Raw genomic sequence first — 18,510 nt, forward strand, 5'->3', positions numbered from 1 at the left:
AGCTATTGAACACATGTCCCAATGAGCTGGTTCAACCACTTGTGAACAAAGATGTGAGCTTCTCAACAAAGAAACACCTGGTATAAAGCACAATGTATAGAACAGCTAAAACAAAGAGCACTCTGGATGTCCTCAGGAAAGATTGCATGTGATAGAAGGATGAATTGGTGAAGTTGGAGGATGGATGAAAAGAAATGACACGGTTTAAACAAGAGAGAATGAAAAACACTGGGGGATACGAACAGGTCTCAGAGACCCGAACAGAAGGTCCCGTATTTATGTCATTGGCGTCTCAGCAGAAGAAGACAAAGGATGTGATGAGGAAGATAATGACTCAGAGCTTGCTGGGTTGGTAGAAGACATAAACCCACACATTCTAGAGGCCCAGAGAGCTCACTCATGATAAAACTCAAAGAAACCCAGACCCAGACGCATCACAATCAGGCTTCTGGGAACTAAAGATAGAGAGATTGCAGTCATGTTCTGCTTCCAGATGGGGATGTGCTCTGAGACATGTGTTCTTGGCTGATGTGATCACTGCAGACATCACACTGTATGTCTGCAAACGAAAGCTCCATGTCTGGGAGGAGGCCATCGCAAGTGACACAGCATTTTCAAAGTACTGAAGCAAGTCTCAGAGTAGAACTCTGCACCCAGCAAAAGCAACCTGTATAAATGAGGGCAAAACAGGTAAAGGAAAAGACAGAAGATCCATAGCCAGAGACATCTACTAAGTGGTAGCTAGTAATAAGAATTGTTCAGACAGAGGGGTAATGAAATAAGAAAGAATGTTAGCATGAAGAAAGGAAAAAGAGCAACAAAATAGTACCTGGGTAAACAGGATTTTTTTTTTTTTTGATGATTGAAAGCAAAAACTATACCATGTAGGTGTAATATTTAAGATTAATGTAGCAAGGAAAGGTGAGTAACTATATGGTTGTGGCGTTCTATATTCTACCTGAATTTATAATATATTGAGTCTAAGTAGACTTTGAAAAGGTAAATATTGGCGTTTTAATCCTAGAGCAATCACTTTAAAATTTCATGTGAAGGATATAACAAAATATATAATGAGCAGGGTGCTGGTGGCTCATGCCTGTAATCCTAGTTATTTAAGAGGGTAAGATGTGAAGATGACAGTTTGTAGCCAGCCTGCGCAAGAAAGTTCATGAGGCTCATCTCCATGAACCACCAAAAAGCTAGAAGTAAACCTTAAATTGTAGAGTGCTAGCCTTGAGCACAAAAGGCTCTGAGTTCAAGCTGGGTGCCAGTGGCTCATGCCTGTAATCCTAGCTACTCAGGAGGCTGAGATCTGAGAATATGGTTCAAAGCCAGCCCGGGCAGAAAAGTCCGTGAGACTCTTAACTCCAATAAAACATCAGAAAACCGGAAGTGGTGCTGTGACTCAAGTGGTAGAGCACTGGCCTTGAGCTGAAGAGCTAAGAGATAGTGCCCAGGCCCAGAGTTCAAGCCCCAGGATCCAAAAAAAAAAAGACTCGGAGTTCAAGCCCCAGGACTGAAGAAACAACAAAACAAACAAACAAAAAAAAAACAATCCACATACAATAGAGAAATTAAAGAGGAATTTAGGAGGAACACAAAATGGTACAGCAATTCTGCAAAATAGTTTGCCAGTTCTCTGTATTAATTCTTTAAAATAATATTAAACATACACTTATTACTCCAGCATCCCACTCCTCTATAACTCTACTGATATGAACATTTATTTCCATGTAATCCATATGTGAATGTTCATTTTATTCTATTTATAATCACTAAGCACTGGGAATGTACATGGTTTATTCATAGACAGTGAAATATGGTAGAAAAGACTAGACCACTGCTGTACATAGCAACTTCACTAAATCTCAGAGGATTATATTGAGTGTAAGAATTTGGTAGCAAAAAGTTAAATACTATAAGGTTTCAGTTATGGGATAATACTGAAAAAGTATGGTGATAGAAAACAGAAGCGTGGTTGCCAGGAGATGAGAGATTAAACATTATGGCACAACATGGGGGGTACTTTAAGCGTGATGAAATGGTTGTTGTTGGTGGTGGTGGTGGTGGTTGTGTGTGTGTGTGTGTTGGTTCTGGGTCTTGAATTCAGGGCCTTGGTGCTGTCCCACTTGAGTTACAGCTCCACTACCAACTTTTTTGCTTGGTTAATTGGAGCTAAGAGTCTCACTACTTTACTGCCCAGGTTAGATCCTCAAATGACAGTTTTGTAGTGGTAGTTTTATGTGTTTAAAATCACAGAATTGTATGCGTCATGGACATGGACATGGCTTTACTGGTAGAGTACCTTCTTAACATGCCAAACAATTTTTTTTTTTTTTTTTTTTTTGGTCGTGGGGCTTGAACTCTAGTCCTGGGTGCTGTCCCTGAGCTCTTCAGCTCAAGGCAAGGGCTCTACCACTTGAACCACAGTGCCATTTCCAATGGTTTCTGGGTTAATTGGAGATAAGAGTCTCAGACTTTCCTGCCTGGGCTGGCTTTGAACCTTGATCCTCAGATCACAGCCTTCTGAGTAGCTAAGATTTTAGGCGTGAGCCACCGATACCTGGTCAAAAAACTAAAAATTTGTATCAAGGAAAGGAGATGGTTTTATTGTATGATAATGTAGACTGTTTTTTTTTTTTTCAACCTGACTCTGGTGGGTCAGGAACAAGAGAGAGTTCCTCTTTGGGAGATAGCTCAGACCTCCTAAAATGTTTAGACCAAAATAATTAAGAAATTGGAGAGGAAGGGGGGAGGCTGGGAAGGGATGTGAAGGGTAAACAAAGGAGGAGGCTGCAATGCTTGGTAAGAAATGTACGCATTATCCTGCCCATGTAATTGTAACTCCTCGGTACAGTATGTTCACAAATAAAATAAAATTAAATTAAAAAAAAAAGAAATTGGAGAGGAATGGTGGCTTATATCTACAATCCTAGCTACCCAGGAGGCTGAATTGTGGTTGGAAATCACCTTGGACAGGAAAATCTATGAGATTTATCTCCAATTAACCAGCAAATAGTTTGAAGTGGAGGTGTTGCTTAAGTGGTAGAGCACCAGCTTTGAATACAAAAGCCAAGCAAGAGCTTTGAGGCCCTTAGTTCAAGCCCCACTATATTAATACACATATACACACACACACAAATAAATAATAAATAAGTTGGAAGGTTTAGGAAGAAGCCCTTTCAAGATACAGAGAGGCCAGACAGCCTGGTTCCACTGTGGGAAACTTTGGGCCGCTTGGAGGAGAGTCCGGCACTAGGAGCTTTCCTGCATTGGGAACTGCAGAGGACTGTGCATATATCATATTGTGGGTGGTGGTGTTTGAAAACCTGCAAACTTCTCTCTGGATAGAGAAGCACCGGGCACGTGGCTGTGTAGGTTTAGGGCTCACCTGAGCTGGGTCTGCAGATAGGCATACAGTCTATCTACTACAGCTGGAATATAAATTGATAGCATTTAGAAATACATGAATTTGAGTGACACCTGCCAGTTGCTAGATAGTGCCAGAATGGCTGGAACAGCTAGCTACTCCTTGAAGTGGGTGATGATGGCGTACCGGCATCTGATTTTCAGCAAGGCTGTCTAAAACATATATTCATTAGAGAAAAGATAATTCTTTTCTTGTGTATATGCTGGTCCCGAGGTCTGAACTTAGGGCACGGGTGCTGTTCCTGCATTTTTTTCCCCTAGTGCTTAGGAAGATAATCCCGTGAAGTAAATCAACATACCTGATTCCAGGTGAGACATCTCATCTCCTTCCTGTGCTTTGATCTCTTTCAGAACAAATTGGAGCTTTGGCAGACCAGCACATCATTCATGTGGCCTGTGGCGAGTCCCACAGTCTGGCCCTCAGTGACCGGGGCCAGCTGTTTTCTTGGGGTGCCGGGAGTGATGGTCAATTAGGTCTCATGACAACTGAGGATTCTGTGGCGGTGCCCAGGTAAGTGTGTCACACAAAGGAATATGAGTGTCAAATGTCAACTATTAAAAATAAATCACTGCCCTCGCTTTGGTAGACTCCATGAGTTTGTTCCGTTTCCTTTATTTTGTTACTATGTTCCTTCTCGCCACCACCGTGTCTATATCGCCATTCCTGCACTAATCACAGAAGTTGTAAATATTGATAGAAGTGTCTGTCTTCCATTCAAAACTCTGATTCCGTCAAGGGCTGGTTTTGTTCTAGGCATTTGATACATTTTCTCACATCAGAATTTTAAACCTTCAACTTGGGGTAAAAACTTTTAATTATTCATTAAAGAACAAAGTTCAATCATAATGCTGACTCTGATACCATGCCAAATTATCTTATGCATTATAAATAGCTGAAACACCAAATATAGGTTCTTTAATACAAAAATACCAATATGGCTGTTCTGAATTTACTTCTAATAAACTTCTACATCTTAGATGATTTAGCTAAAAGCTAATAATAGATGCTTCATCATTAAGAAAACACCCAAAATATTGAAATTACCTTCAGCGGGGCTTTTAAAAAAATTATTACTATTTTTAATTGTGAAAATACTGTATAGAGGGGTTACAATGACATGGGCAAGATAATGAGTACATTTCTTATCAAGCATTGTAGCCTCCTCCTTTGTTTCCCCTTCCCATCCCTTCCCAGCCTCCCCCCCCATCTCCCTACCCAATCCTCCCCGCCCCCCCCACACACCAAAGTTGTAAAGTTCGTTTTCGACATAACAACTTGCATATCTCATTGTTGCAATGGGTCCACCGGTATCCCTATTTAAACGATTTGTTTTTCTCCTTCCCCTCCACAAATTATACCGACATCAAATACAGTGAAAGCAGGGGTTATATTGTGGGGGAGGGACATACAAAGCAACAAAGAAATAATCTTATAAATGTGTTAGAAGCAATCGCATGAAAGAAAAAAAACATTTGAATACATATTTTAGAGTTCATTTCCCTAACATCAACTTATCTGACCTTTTCTGCTTGACTCAGACATATACTAGATATTGCAAATAAGGGAAACCATGGGACCTATGTTTCTTTGGGCCTGGCTTACTTCACTTAGTATTATTTTTTCCACACCTTTCTGTTTCCTAACAAATGGGGCAATGTCATTCTTTTTGATGGAGGCATAGAATTCCATTGTGTATATATGCCACATTTTCTTGATCCATTCATCTACTGAGGGGCATCTGGGTTGGTTCCATATCTTAGCTAAGGTAAATAATGCTGCAATAAACATTGTTGTGCTGGTAGCTTTAGTGTGGTCTTGTTTGTGAACATTTGGGTAAATGCCCAAAAGTGGGATTGCTGGGTCATAGGGGCTCCATACTGCTTTCCAAAGTGGTTGAACAAGTTTACACTCCCACCAACAGTGCAGTAGGGTTCCCTTCTGTCCACATCCCCTCCAGCATCTGTTGTTATTAGAGCTCTTGATTTTACAGCTGGGCTTTTTGAGTATGGTGTCTCACTTTGTTGTGGGTTCCTAGTGATCAAAGAGTCAATCAGTTTATTTCCTTCATTTCCTTCTCATTCTTTTGTTTTATGAAAGTCTCATACCCCTTTGTATTAGTGCTTGTCATATGCCATGTGATTGTTTCTTTAATGCTATTTCTAGTTCAAAGCTGTGAGCTCTAGAGATGGCAGAATGTGAGTGTTCATTCTCATGTGGCTTGTTACTAAGTGCCTGGCCCCTGCACTGTTCAGTACAACTTTGTTTAATGAATGCCTCTTTCTCTCCCACTTATCATTACCTTTAAAAGACAGTGTATGCCTCTTTCTTTCTCTTCTGAAATTTTTACTGTTTTAACCAAAGAGGAACATGGAGGTTAAGAGTGATTTGGTTTAATTTCCTGGTCTAAAATAGGTAATACCTTAAGTCTCATTTATTCCAAAAATTAATTCAATTCGTGGGGGGTGGGGCAGGGAGAATGACAATGAGAATAGAGGGGCACTCTATTTTAATTACATGTGTGTAATACAAGGGAAACAAACGCATGATGTTAATGACAAACATTTGATTTATTGATGGCCAGAGACTCAGTTTTTCAAAACATTTTCCTTCTAAAAATGAGTTAATAAGTTAGAGTAATAAGTTAAGGTTCATTCCAAATTATGTCATGTCTAAATTATGAATGACTCTTATGCATAATTTTGCATTGTAACTTAATTTAAGTACATTCACTAATAATTTTGTGCTGTGGAAAGTACTAGCTGTGAAGTTGAACAGCCTTGTCTGCTAATACTGGCTTAATACAAGGCAAATGACCCTTGGTAAGTTGTTGAACTGTATTGACCAGTGGGAAGGCAGAATGAGATGAATAGGTAACACTCAGGAAGTGTTTGTACTGTGTAGATTCCCTCTCTCTCTTAGTGTACAGTTCCTATATTACTTATCTTTTGTCCTTTGGACCTAATTCCTTTCTGTAATAGTGATTATGAAGAGTCATGTTGTGAATTTGAATGAAAAATAGACAACAAGGAGGGGTTTTACTACATAGCAACTCCTAAAATATTGCTTCCCCCTGGTAGTGATACATTTGTCCAAGTTTTAAAAACAATAGTAGCTAGCTACTCAGGAGGCTGAGATCTGAGAAAAGTCTGTGAGAATTTTATCTCCAGTTAACCACTAAAAAGCTGGAAGTGGCTCAAGTGGTAGAACACCAATCTTGAGTGAAAGAGCTAAGGGACACCACACAGGTCCTGAGTACTAGCACTTATGAGTGCTTGTGCACTTGCGAACACACACACACACACACACACACACACACACACACACACAGTGGGTTTCTGTAAACAGTTGATTTACAAACAAATTGGTGAATTCTGAGTATTATTCTGAGTAAGAAAAATCAGTCTCAAAAGATTATGTACTGTATGATTACATTTCTGTGGAGGAATGAAGATAATAGGCTAGGGGTGGGGCTGAGGGAAGGGAGTGGTCACAATAATGCAACAGGAAGAGGCTTGGTGGTGGTGGTGGATCCTGAATCATACATGGCTGGGGCTGTGACTTGTGGTAGACTGCGTGACCTCTGGTGTGATCCCCAGCACCATTGAAACAACACGACAGCAGACCACAAACATGCCTTCACTATTAAAATCCTCATTGAGGCTGGACACCGCTATCTCATGACTGAAATCCTGCCTCGTCTGGAGGCTAAGCTCTGTGGACCATGGTTCAAGTCAGCCATGGGGGACCACTTATCTCCAGTTAACTACAAAACAAACTGAAAGTGGAGCTGGGGCTCCAGTGGTAGAGCGCCAGCCTTGAGCAAAAAGGTAAGGGAAGGCACCCAGGCCCTGAGTTCTAGCATTAGTACTAGCATCCAAAAAATACTTTATTGCTAAAAAATACGAATTATCATCTGAGCTGCTGGAAAAATGGCATGAGTAGACTTTCTCAATGTGGGCTTAGCCCATACCTTCAGTCAGTCTGTGAAAGACACAGTACCTAAGGCGTATTGAGTGAAGTGCTATTAATCCGGTATGCCTCAACCAGGCTTTGCTCAGCCATCTTTTGGGTAGTAGGGGTCATGGTGTTACGAATATGAGCGTTCAGGTATCTCCTTGGAACGATCCTTCCTCTCCTTTTGGTTAAATACCCAGAAGTAAAATTGCCACATGGAGGCATTTAGGTGCCAGCCATGTTTTGAACCATAGTACTTCTGTAGCTTTATCCATTTATCTCTCTATGTATCTTGGAAAAACATAATGTCTTTTCTTTTCTGACTCTCATGTCACAATCAGCACAGACTTCTGAACTCTGGGGGGTGGGAGAGGACTTCTGCAGCAAGTAATTCTGCAAGAACAGAGATGGGCTGCTATCTGCTAATTCAGTCTCATTCTCATACTTTGTCCCTGGAGGTAGTGTTGGACCCCACCCTGTCCTCGGCTTAGGTGCCATTCATAAATGTCAGTTGTTTTGCTAGTGATTCTATATGAACAGAGGTACCCAAACCACCTCCTGTGATTGGCCTAATTCAGGCGGGTCATAGAACTCACTTAGATATTTTTTTTGGGCCAGTCCTGGGGTTTGAACTCAGGGCCTGGGCACTATCCCTGACCTTTTGCTCAAAGCTAACACTCTACCACTTGAGCCACAGCGCCCCTCCCAGCTTTTTCTGTGTATGTGGTACTGAGGAATCAAACCCAGGGCTTCATGCATCCTAGGCAAGCACTCAACCACTAAGCCATGTCTCTAGCCCCGAGAACACTTAGCTTTCCATGTTTATTATATCGGATGTGAGTGAAGAGACACACAGGCTGAGGAATCACCATGCCCTCTGTAGACATGCCACCCACAAGTTCCCAAGCCCTGTCCTTTTAGGTTGCTGCCTCTGTGTCATTGATGATCAACTTAACCTTCAGCCTCCTCTTCCCCTCCCCAGAAGGTGAGGGTTGGGAATGAACCTCCCAGCCCATTAATCCTGTCTAGATCTTTCTCGTAATCTGCCCTATCCTGATGTGTGTGTGTGTGTGGCTGTCAGCCATTAACTAGCTCATTGTCATACATAAAGACATTAGTTCATAGATTCCACGGATTTCAGGAATTGTATGTGATCATATCCCTTCTTGAACCAGGAATGATGGGACTGGTAGTGCATCAAAGGTGCAGGAGTGTTTTTCGTTTTTGAAGAATAAGTACACAGAGCATTGGTGGCGCATACCTAGCTACTGGGGAGGTTGAAATCTGAGGGTCATAGTTCTAAGCCAGCCTAGATAGGAAAGTCCAAGAGAGCCCATCTCCAAAATAACCAGAAAAGACTAGACTGGAGGCATGGCTCAAGTGATAGAGTGCTGGCCAAGCAAGCCTGAGCCCTTGAGTTCAAACCCCCAGTACTGGAGGAAGAAAAGAGGAAATAGCTAAGAGGAGGCTAGCCAAAGTCCTAATAGAATTGTATCATGTAGATATTTGCAAGTCTTTTTAAGACTAGGTGATGTGTAGAAATAATTTACTAGAAATGTTTGAGTTAATTGGTACTACTTCTGGCAAATGTGCCCTTTTTAAGAAAGCCTCTTCTGTTTCAGGTTAATACAGAAGCTGAACCAGCAGACCATATTACAAGTTTCCTGTGGCAACTGGCATTGTTTGGCTCTTGCAGCTGGTAAAGTAACATTAAATATGTAGAACTATTAAGTTGATTTTGAGACCATTCCAGTTTTGTGTTGTCGAACTTGAATGCTTGACTTGGCTTTTGGACAGTGACAGTTCTCAGAGGTCCTTTGCATGGATAATAGAAGCCATTATTCTTGCTGCTCTTGGTCTCACAGGGGAAGATGAACAAGAGGCAGGACTGTACCTAGGTGTTCTTGAGCAAGTTTTTGTATTGTTCTTGAGAAGTTTGTTGTTTTGTTTAGTGGTAGTACTGGAGTTTGAAGTCAGGGCCTTGTGCTTGCTAGGCAGCCACTCAACTGCATGAGCCAGAGCCTCCAAGTCCCCTTTGCTCTGGTTATTTTTAATGTAGGCCCTTGCTTGTTGACTGGGGGGAGGGGAGGGGACCTGGACTGCTATCCTCCTATTTTCCCTTCTTACCATCGTTGAGATGGCATGCATGTTCTACCCCTTCAAGCTCTTGGTTAAAAGAGGGTCTTGTGAACTTGTTGCCTGGACTGTCTTTGAACTATTATCTTCCTTCAATCTCAGCCTCCCAAGTAACTAGCATCACAGATGTCGGCCACTAGACCCAGCTAGAGTTTGTTTTGGTGTAGTACAGGGCCTTCAGTCTTCTACATAAGTGCTCTGCCACTGAGCTGAGCCTCCAGCCCCTTTCACATGGATTATTTTCAAGGTATTGCCTCACTTTTATGCCTGAGAGTATGTCTACACCTTGATCCTCCTATTTTTAGCCTCTTACTGTAGCTAGGATGGCAGGCACATACCACCATGCCCAGCTTGTTCTACCAGACTTTTCTGCTGAAGCTGGAACCTGTAACTTTGACCCTCTTCCCACTTCCTAGGGTGACCAGTGTTAGCGACTGTGCCCAGATTTTGATAGAGGATTCTGTCTAGCACATATGCCCAGGTTAGCCTGGAACTGTGATCCTTCTAATCTCAGCCTCCCAAGTAGCTAAGATTATAGGCATGAGCCACCATTTCATGGCTTAGATTAAAAAAAAAAGCTACAACCTACTCTCAGTCTGCCTTCTACCATTAAGCTTCTAGATTACTGTGAAAGCATGAGTTAGAGAAATGTAAGCAGCAAATCATACTGTCCTCTGTAAGAATAAATGTGTACTTACATGTCCTTGTCAGTCATCTTCAGAGTCGTCCAGATCTGAAATCCTGAATCTCCTGGTCTTAGAGTACCAGAATAGTTCAAGCTAATTATTAAGGGTTAGTCCATCTAAGCCTGGTAATTAGCCTGTTAAAAATAGAATTTACTTAAACCTTTAATATGTTCTTGGAGTGTCAGTCTCCTCTGAAGGTCAGCAAGACTTGGTTTATTTCTCTGCTGTCATGTCAAGTAGAGATTTTGGCTTTAGCAGTTTTGTAGCATGAACTGTGTATTCTCCTTTTCTCTTGGGTGGATTTGCTGCGTATTAGGGCAGCTCACAGATGGCCAGCTAGCTCTGTTACTTGTGTGCATGGAACCTGTTACTATGTTTTGTAATACCAGTTACCCTGTTATCATTTCAGATGGCCAGTTCTTCACCTGGGGCAAGAACAGCCACGGGCAGCTGGGTCTAGGAAAGGAGTTCCCCTCCCAAGCCAGCCCCCAGAGGGTGCGCTCCCTGGAGGGGATCCCGCTGGCACAGGTGGCTGCCGGAGGGGCTCACAGCTTTGCCCTGTCTCTCTCAGGAGCCGTTTTTGGCTGGGGGATGAATAATGCAGGGCAGCTAGGGCTCAGTGATAAAAAAGGTAGGTGAATTATTTCTGTGCCTTCTTTAGTTCAAAAGCACATCTATCTGTTTATCAAATGCCTCTTGAGGATCTTCTATGTGTGGCTGCCCCCTGGTGAGGACTGGAGGTATTGCAGCGGACGAAACAACATCATGGCTTAGTGGAGACTATTCCAGTGGGTTGGTATGAACAACAGAGGAGTAAATTGATCCTATGTCACAGAGTTCCTGTTTTAACATAGGACAAGAACCTGATTGAATAGAGCCCTGTAGAAAGTGGCACTTGTTGGTATCTGGGTAAAGAATGTTCTAGTGTAAAAGCTGTGATTTGGGAAGGTGGGTGGGGTGGAGGGAGCGGAGAGAGGGGGTTGGAGCAGAGCTGGAGGTTGGGGAAGCCGTGTTGCCTGTTACCAAGGGCCCCATAGGGCAGGGTGAGGATTTCAGCTTTCTGTGTCCTAGAGCCGCACTGAGTGTTTTTGAGGAGAGGGGTAACCTGGAGAGGATTAACTAGTTATGGAAGGTCAAGGGGGAAGATCAGCTAGTGAAGTGGGGCGTGTCCATAATCCCAGCACTCAGGAGGCTGAGGCTGGGAGTTCAATGGCAGTCTGAGCTATATAATGAGTGCAGACCCAGACTGGGCTGTATAGTGAGATCCTGTCTCAAAAACACAAAAACAAAATCTAGTTTTAAAAAAGTGAGGAGAGATTAGTGTAACGGTAGTGGGAGTAAAGCCAGATTTTGGTTCAATGTTTAAGACGAGGTCAGTTGGTTTTGCTCATTTTTGAATGTATGGTTTGGAGCAAGAGCTGGAAGTTGGAAAGTGAGCAGAGTTGAGTGTGGAGATTTCAGTTTTGAATATATTAAGATTGAAGATCCGTTGGACATCTAAGTCAAGACACAGGCAGAAAACTGAGAACATGTTGGGAAAACTCATGCTAAGATAGATAGTTGTTTGTGTTTTGTCCCAAAGGTCAATGGTAGTAACGTTCTGCTCCTTCATTTATTCTAGATCGAGAGTCCCCGTGCCATGTGAAACTCTTACGAACACAGAAGGTTGTCTATATTAGTTGTGGAGAAGAACACACAGCCGTCCTCACAAAGGTAAGGGGCTCAGAGAATTCTGGTGCAGGTATGAGATGGGTAATTGTAACCATTGATTGTTCTAGTAGGGTACAGATCGTGTTCAGTTACATTATTGTGGCTTGAACTTGAATGTTCTCTTTAGCTTTAGTTTGATTGTTTTTAAAGGAATAGAAAATGACTGGCTTATTTGTGTTTTCCTCTTTGTAATCTTGTAAATGGTCTTAGTAATATTTAAAATAATTCAGTATAAATAAAACAGTAAGTCAGTATCCTATGGTCTTTTAAAATAATCCCTTTAAATATATAAAAGAAATAATTAATTTTTAACATTATTAGCCTATTTCTTCAACTTCTAAACACAGCCACATTCTAAAAAACGAATTTATACTCTCGTAGTGAACAAATACTATCATACATTTGCTTTAATAAAATATCTCAGCATTTGTTCCAACTACAACTTTAAAACAAATCTTACCAAAAGGTTTGTAGAGCAGTCGATTTTTTATATGTCAGTGATCATGCAAATTGATTTCATTTCATGTCTTTGTTTTTCCTTAAAAATGTTTGCCTCCTATCACATCATTTTACTTCTAAATGATTTTTAAACTTCACAAGGGGACAGTTATCTTTAAAGACAACAGTCTTAAATACTCTTTTTATTCTTTCTCTATTTTTAAACGAATGTTCTCAGGAAGTGATTTCAGCCAAGTATCTGATGAGTGTAGTGTCCTGAACTGACTGTTGTGGCGAGAGCCTTGTACATAGGTCTTACAGGAGTGTCCTAAACTGAGAACACAGTGAAGTCTCACGGAGCTTGCTCTTTGTTAGAGTGGAGGTGTGTTTACCTTTGGTGCTGGATACTGTGGGCAGCTCGGACATGACTCCATGAATGATGAGGTGAATCCCAGAAGAGTTCTAGAGCTGATGGGCAGTGAAGTTACTCAGATTGCCTGTGGCCGGTGAGTGCTCCTCAGGGCTTCTTAGTACCCTACTGAGACCCAGACGAGGATCTTGTCTTTGGAGTGATGGAGAATATGGGTGCATCTGACCGCTGACTTCTGAAGAAATCTTAACTGCATGCACAAACTCTGGTGAAATTTGGAGGGAGCCAGGTCTTGGTAGGTCGTGGCAGGGAAGAGTTTAGATAGGCAGATTAACAAGGCAAGGCACTATTAGGCTTCTTTGGCCTAAGGAGTAGCAGGATATAGGGAAGAAATAAAGAACAGAAAGTGGAGGGGTCCTCTAGAACTTTGCAGAAATTTTGTCTCTTAGAAGTTTCCCCTGGGCCTCCCCCGCTTCTTCTCTTTCTTCCTAAAGTCCCAAAGCAGCAGGCTGCTCAGCTCTTCCGCGTGCATGCCAGAGGAGGACAGGTCACTCAGGAATGGCTGTGCTGTCAAGTGGCTTTTAACAGAATCTGAGTGTACACCCAGTCTGATACCAGTGCGTTCATTTACTGTTCCACAGACAACACACCCTAGCCTTCGTGCCTTCTTCCGGACTCATCTATGCATTTGGCTGTGGAGCAAGAGGCCAGCTGGGAACTGGACACAATTGTAACGTGAAGTGCCCGTCTCCTGTGAAGGGGCACTGGGCTGCGCACAGCGGCCAGCTTTCAGCCCGAGCTGGTAAGAGTGATTTGCACTGGCATTTAATTATATGAAAAACGGGAACACAGTTTGGTTATGTAATTTGCTTTGAAGTCTTTGAAGTTTTTGGAGGGTGAATATGAGTTCTTTTTCTTTTTAAATAGGAATCCACAAATATTTGAGTACTTTGCATGAAGCTCTGTGGTGGAGGTTCAGGTCAGGTCTACAGGGTAAATAAAGCATAAAATGTTAGCACCCAAGACCTTGATAATATCTATCTATCTATCTGTCTGTCTATCTAGATGCATATTATTATTGTTGTTGTTGTTGCTAATATTACCCTACTACTCAGTCAACACAAACCAGCTGCTGGTGGTTGTCATATAGCCTTAAGGAGTTAGGTAACTTTTCCAGGGTAACAGAGATTCTAGGGCAAGGCTAGTAGCCAGGTCTACCTAGGAAGTAGCCTGTACTCTTCTTACACGTTGATGAAGATGTTTTGGTCATGACATGATGTGATTTTTCTTTTTGGGCTGATCCTGGGGCTTCAACTCAGGCCCTGGGTGTTGTCCCTCAGCTATTTTGTTCAAGGAAGGTGCTCTACCATTTGAGCACAGCTCTACTTTTGGCTTTTTGGTGGTTAATTGAAGATAACTCACAGACTTTCCTGCTTGGATTGGCTTCTAACCATGATCTTCAGATCTTGGGCCTCTTGGGTAGCTAGGATTATAGATGTGATCCATCCATGTTCATTCAACTTATGATTTTCTTTTAATGCTATTTTTTTCTTCCCTTAAAAATATTTTTTTAAAAGATTCATTTTTTTTTTTTTGGTTGGTCGTGGGGCCTGAACTCTGGGCCTGGGTGCTGTTCCTCAGCTCTTCAGCTCAAGGCTCACGCTCTATCACGTGAGCCACAGCACCACTTCTGGCTTTTTCTGCTTACGTGGTGCTGAGGAATTGAACCCAGGACATCATGCATGCAAAGCGAGCACTCTACCACTGAGCCACCTTCCCAGCCCCTCTTAGAAATATTGGAAAGCAGATTTGGTTTCATTGGAAATCAAAGTAAGACAGTCATTCATTGAGTAACTCCCTCATCTTTCTAATAATACATTGTAAAGCTGAAATAGACTAGAAAGTTATTAAAAGGAAGTACGATTTAATTGATTTTGATTTTGAAGTCTAGTAATTAACACACTTAAGTCAATTAACAAATTTAAGTCTTGATCAAGATTAAAAAAATTACAACATTAAATTCCCAATTATAGATTATAATGTGTATGTGTGTTACTGGGGGTTGAACTAGGCTCTCCAACAAATTAGGCAAATGCTTTGTCATTTGAGCCATGCTCAAGCCCCCCTTTCCTTTTTGGTTTTATTTTTGAGAGTCTCAGTACTTTCCCCTGAAACTTGAGATTCTCTTGCCTCTGTCTTCTGAGTAGCTAGGATTATAAACATTTACCACTATGCTCCGCTATCTCTTAACCTACATCTGCCCAGCATATAGCACAGAGCCTGGCATAACCTTGTCAACAAGTGAATATTTCTGGAATGAATAGTATGTGGTATCTGAAAATATAGCAGAGTTGAAAATGGTTTTGTTTTGATGACAATCCCCAAAGCAGAGGAACAATTGGTGTCCTTTCTGTGAATGTCTGTCTTTTCAGATTATTCCATAGATGCTGTGGTTTCAGGAACCTTCCTAGAGAAGGGGGAGCATGGGAGTGTTGCAGTTAGAGGAAGTGTGAACGAAGTCTGGCAGCGTGGTTTGTAGTCAGCCAGGTATAGGACTGTGAGGGAGCACCGTAGTAGTGCCATGGAGCATCTGGTAGTCATCTTCCGTCATCAGAGACACCGAGGAAGATGGAGAGAATGCACTGTGTGCTGGGGCAGAGGAGACAGGCATGGAGATACTGGGAGTGTGAGGTATTAGAAATAAGGCAGTGTGGTGGAGTTAGAGTGTGGACATGCGTGCATGAGCAGGAGCTAGAGGACCTTGCACTGCAGTGGCTTCTTCCTGAAGGGACTGGGGGATAGCTCTCTCAGAGGTGCAGCGATTCGCTAGTGTGGGCTACCGTTTGTTGTAGTGCTCGCTTTAGATTTAAGGTAAGTGGCTTGAGAACATGAAAAACAGAAACAAGGTCAGAAGTAGCTAGCCGTGAGGGAGGTGTAGAGGGTAGAGGTGGACTGCAGGATCCCATTTTAGACATTTAATTTTAACTGAAGCGGTACTGGGCGGTGAGCCAAGAAAGAAGGTGTCTTCTCTAACGTAATTAAAATGGCTGAGAAGCCACTCGGAAGTGTATTTTGGAATATTAGAAAAGTGGTTCAAGGAGAAACTTCAATCACGAAAAATATGCTGTTTGGAATTTTTTGGCAGATCGATTTAAATACCATATTGTTAAGCAGATCTTCTCCGGAGGAGACCAAACTTTTGTACTTTGCTCCAAATATGAGGTAAAAAAAATTCTTTTTGTCTATTACTTTGGGAGTGGAACAGTGATGAACTAGTGTTTATTTTAATTAATAATTACACAAAAGTGATCTTACTCTTTGTTTCTACTAATTTTAGTAAAATAAGCTAAACCTTGAAGATGTTACCTTCCTTTGGTCCCTTTGAAATGTGGATAATTGTCGTGATATTTTAATCATAGTTATAATCATTTGAAATTTTTTATACCCCAAAGAAACTTATGGTAGATTTATGCTATTATTTGACTTTTCTTTGCTGTTAAGTAGAAACAGATTCTGAATATTTGAGAACTCAGTGTGTCTCTTGGATGTGACTGAGTATATTATACTTACGCATATATACATATACCTATATGTACACACTCACATATACACATACACATGTGTATGTGTGTGTAGATAGATAGATAGATAGAACAAACAATACCAACATTTTAGATATCCTCTACTGTTTTCAATCTGCTTATAATACTACATTTCTTCTTGCCTACTGTACCACAATAGCAGGTAAACTTGGAGGAACAATGGCATTGTGTCTTTGGGAGTTTAAGGTAGAGTGAGGACCCAGGAATTCATGTCAGTGCTTAACTTACTTCATTTTATGTTTCCTGGCCAGGGACACACAGTCTGTGAAAAAGGCCATAGATTTATTTGTAGCCCTCCACCCCTTCACTATTTCCATGTTTCCCTTCTTCTTTTCCACACTTCCCATGTTCAGGTGCATTGGAGGAACAAATTGACACATTGCGATAATGTTAAGAGTCAGCATTCTATCAGAAGATAAGAATCTGTGGAGCCAAGAACCTTTCAATCTTGGAAATTCTCCCATTAGTCTGATTCATTGCCTCTGTCTGTCTGTCTGTCTGTCTGTCTGTCTGTCTGTCTGTCTGTCTGTCTGTCTGTCTGTCTGTCTGTCTGTCTACCTACCTACCTACCTCTCTCTTTCGGTAGTTGTACAATGGAGTTGCCATTTAACAAAGCAGTTTATGGATATATCTTGATTACATCACCCCTTTCAACATTCTCACCCATTCCTCCTCTACCCACCTTTCCCCTCTTAATTTTGTAGGATGTACATTGGATTCTTGTCTGCATTTCCTCTCTCCCCCGTCTCCTCTTCATTCATCTACCATTTTCTGCATGACTCCACCCCTTTCAAGTACCTGCTTCCTGGTGGTACTTTTTGCTGAGCTCTGATTTTGGCTTTCTGTGGAACTACACTATTTGAGATCTTCCTTGAATCTGCCGTATTTCAGTTAGTACATTTGTATATGTCTGCATCCTACCTGATGTATTTACTTATGAGTTTGTAAACTAAATCTAGCTTCCATACAGACAGGAAAACATGGATCCCTTTTCTCTCTGGGTCTGACTTACTTGACTTAAATGGATCAAAAACACATCGTGCATATACACAATGGAATTTTACTGACCCATTAGAAAAAAATGATACTGTCCCATTGCCATCTTTACATGAAGTTCTTGTGCACTGGTCAGTGTCCTTCTGTGTTTCTGTGCAGAACAGGGCTGGTGAATCCTGAGGCTGTGTAGCATGGACTATGGAAATGACAGCAAGCTGATCTCCAGGTCCTAAGCCTGGAAGCTCTCTAGTGCAACCATCTGGAGCAATGTGGAACTGCTGCTCTCCTCCTATTTTAGGCTGGGCTTGTGTGTTTAAAGAATGGAAACATGGGATCTCCCCAGGGCAGTAACTTTTGTCTGCAAGTAGCAGTTTTAAGTGTTCATTTCTACAAGGAACTGTCTTGAATCTTATCCAACTTTGGCTCTTCTGTGGAATTAAACATGAATCTTAGTTTCATTCCTTTTGTAAATATAGTTATAAATAATAAAATAGGTGCATATATATATGGGTTATATAATTGAATTTTGTATTTATTAACACTGTTGGAAATGGAAATAAGGTAGAAAAGGAAATAAAGTAAAATAAGTAGTGTTGGGACAGATTAAAGTTCAAACAGCTAGCAAAGAGGTACCCATTGATAAAATTTGAAGATGGTGAAAAGAAAAGAAACTAAAGCTGTAATATTATTTAGAAAATTGTTACAGTCTCTTTTTAAAATGGAAACCTATATACCTTTGTTTCACTTATTAACTACAGATGTTTAGCTACAGAGTGGCATAATTATGTGCTCTCCTACACAGTTACCACCATTACCTTTCCTGGGAAGAGGGGTAGTGACAGGCTCTAGGTATAAGGGTTCATTAACGCTGGCCTCGGGGTTGAAGACAGACAGGTTTGGTGGCCCCTCATTCAAAATTATTGAAACCAGAAAAGGAGTGTTTCAGATTTCAGAGATTTTTTAGATTTTAGATATCCTCATGTAGATAATAAGATATCTTGGAGGGCTGGGAAGGTGGCTCAGTGGTAGAGCGCTTGCCTTGCATGCCTGAGGCCCTGGGTTCCATTCCTCAGCACCACATAAGCAAAGAAAAAAGCCGGAAGTGGCTCTGTGGCTCAAGTGGTAGAGTGCTAGCCTTGAGCTGAAGAGCTGAGGGACAGCGCCCAGGCCCAGAGTTCAGGCCCCAAG

At 41.6% G+C, this 18,510-nt stretch overlaps 1 protein-coding gene across 2 annotated transcripts in view; it reads left to right on the plus strand.

Annotated features, from left to right (window-relative positions):
* Positions 1-18,510, plus strand: part of Herc3 (HECT and RLD domain containing E3 ubiquitin protein ligase 3) — a 109,829-nt gene that overhangs the window by 32,232 nt on the left and 59,087 nt on the right. For both annotated transcript variants that reach the window (XM_013029773.1, XM_013029774.1), the window contains 7 exons: positions 3,781-3,940; positions 9,007-9,083; positions 10,616-10,837; positions 11,828-11,919; positions 12,730-12,860; positions 13,366-13,526; positions 15,870-15,946. In XM_013029773.1, the coding sequence (XP_012885227.1) occupies positions 3,781-3,940; positions 9,007-9,083; positions 10,616-10,837; positions 11,828-11,919; positions 12,730-12,860; positions 13,366-13,526; positions 15,870-15,946 (920 nt within the window). The remainder of the gene's footprint in view (positions 1-3,780; positions 3,941-9,006; positions 9,084-10,615; positions 10,838-11,827; positions 11,920-12,729; positions 12,861-13,365; positions 13,527-15,869; positions 15,947-18,510) is intronic.

The sequence above is a fragment of the Dipodomys ordii genome, unplaced genomic scaffold (genome assembly GCF_000151885.1).
Source record: "Dipodomys ordii isolate 6190 unplaced genomic scaffold, Dord_2.0 Scaffold122, whole genome shotgun sequence".
Taxonomy (NCBI): Eukaryota; Metazoa; Chordata; class Mammalia; order Rodentia; family Heteromyidae; genus Dipodomys; species Dipodomys ordii.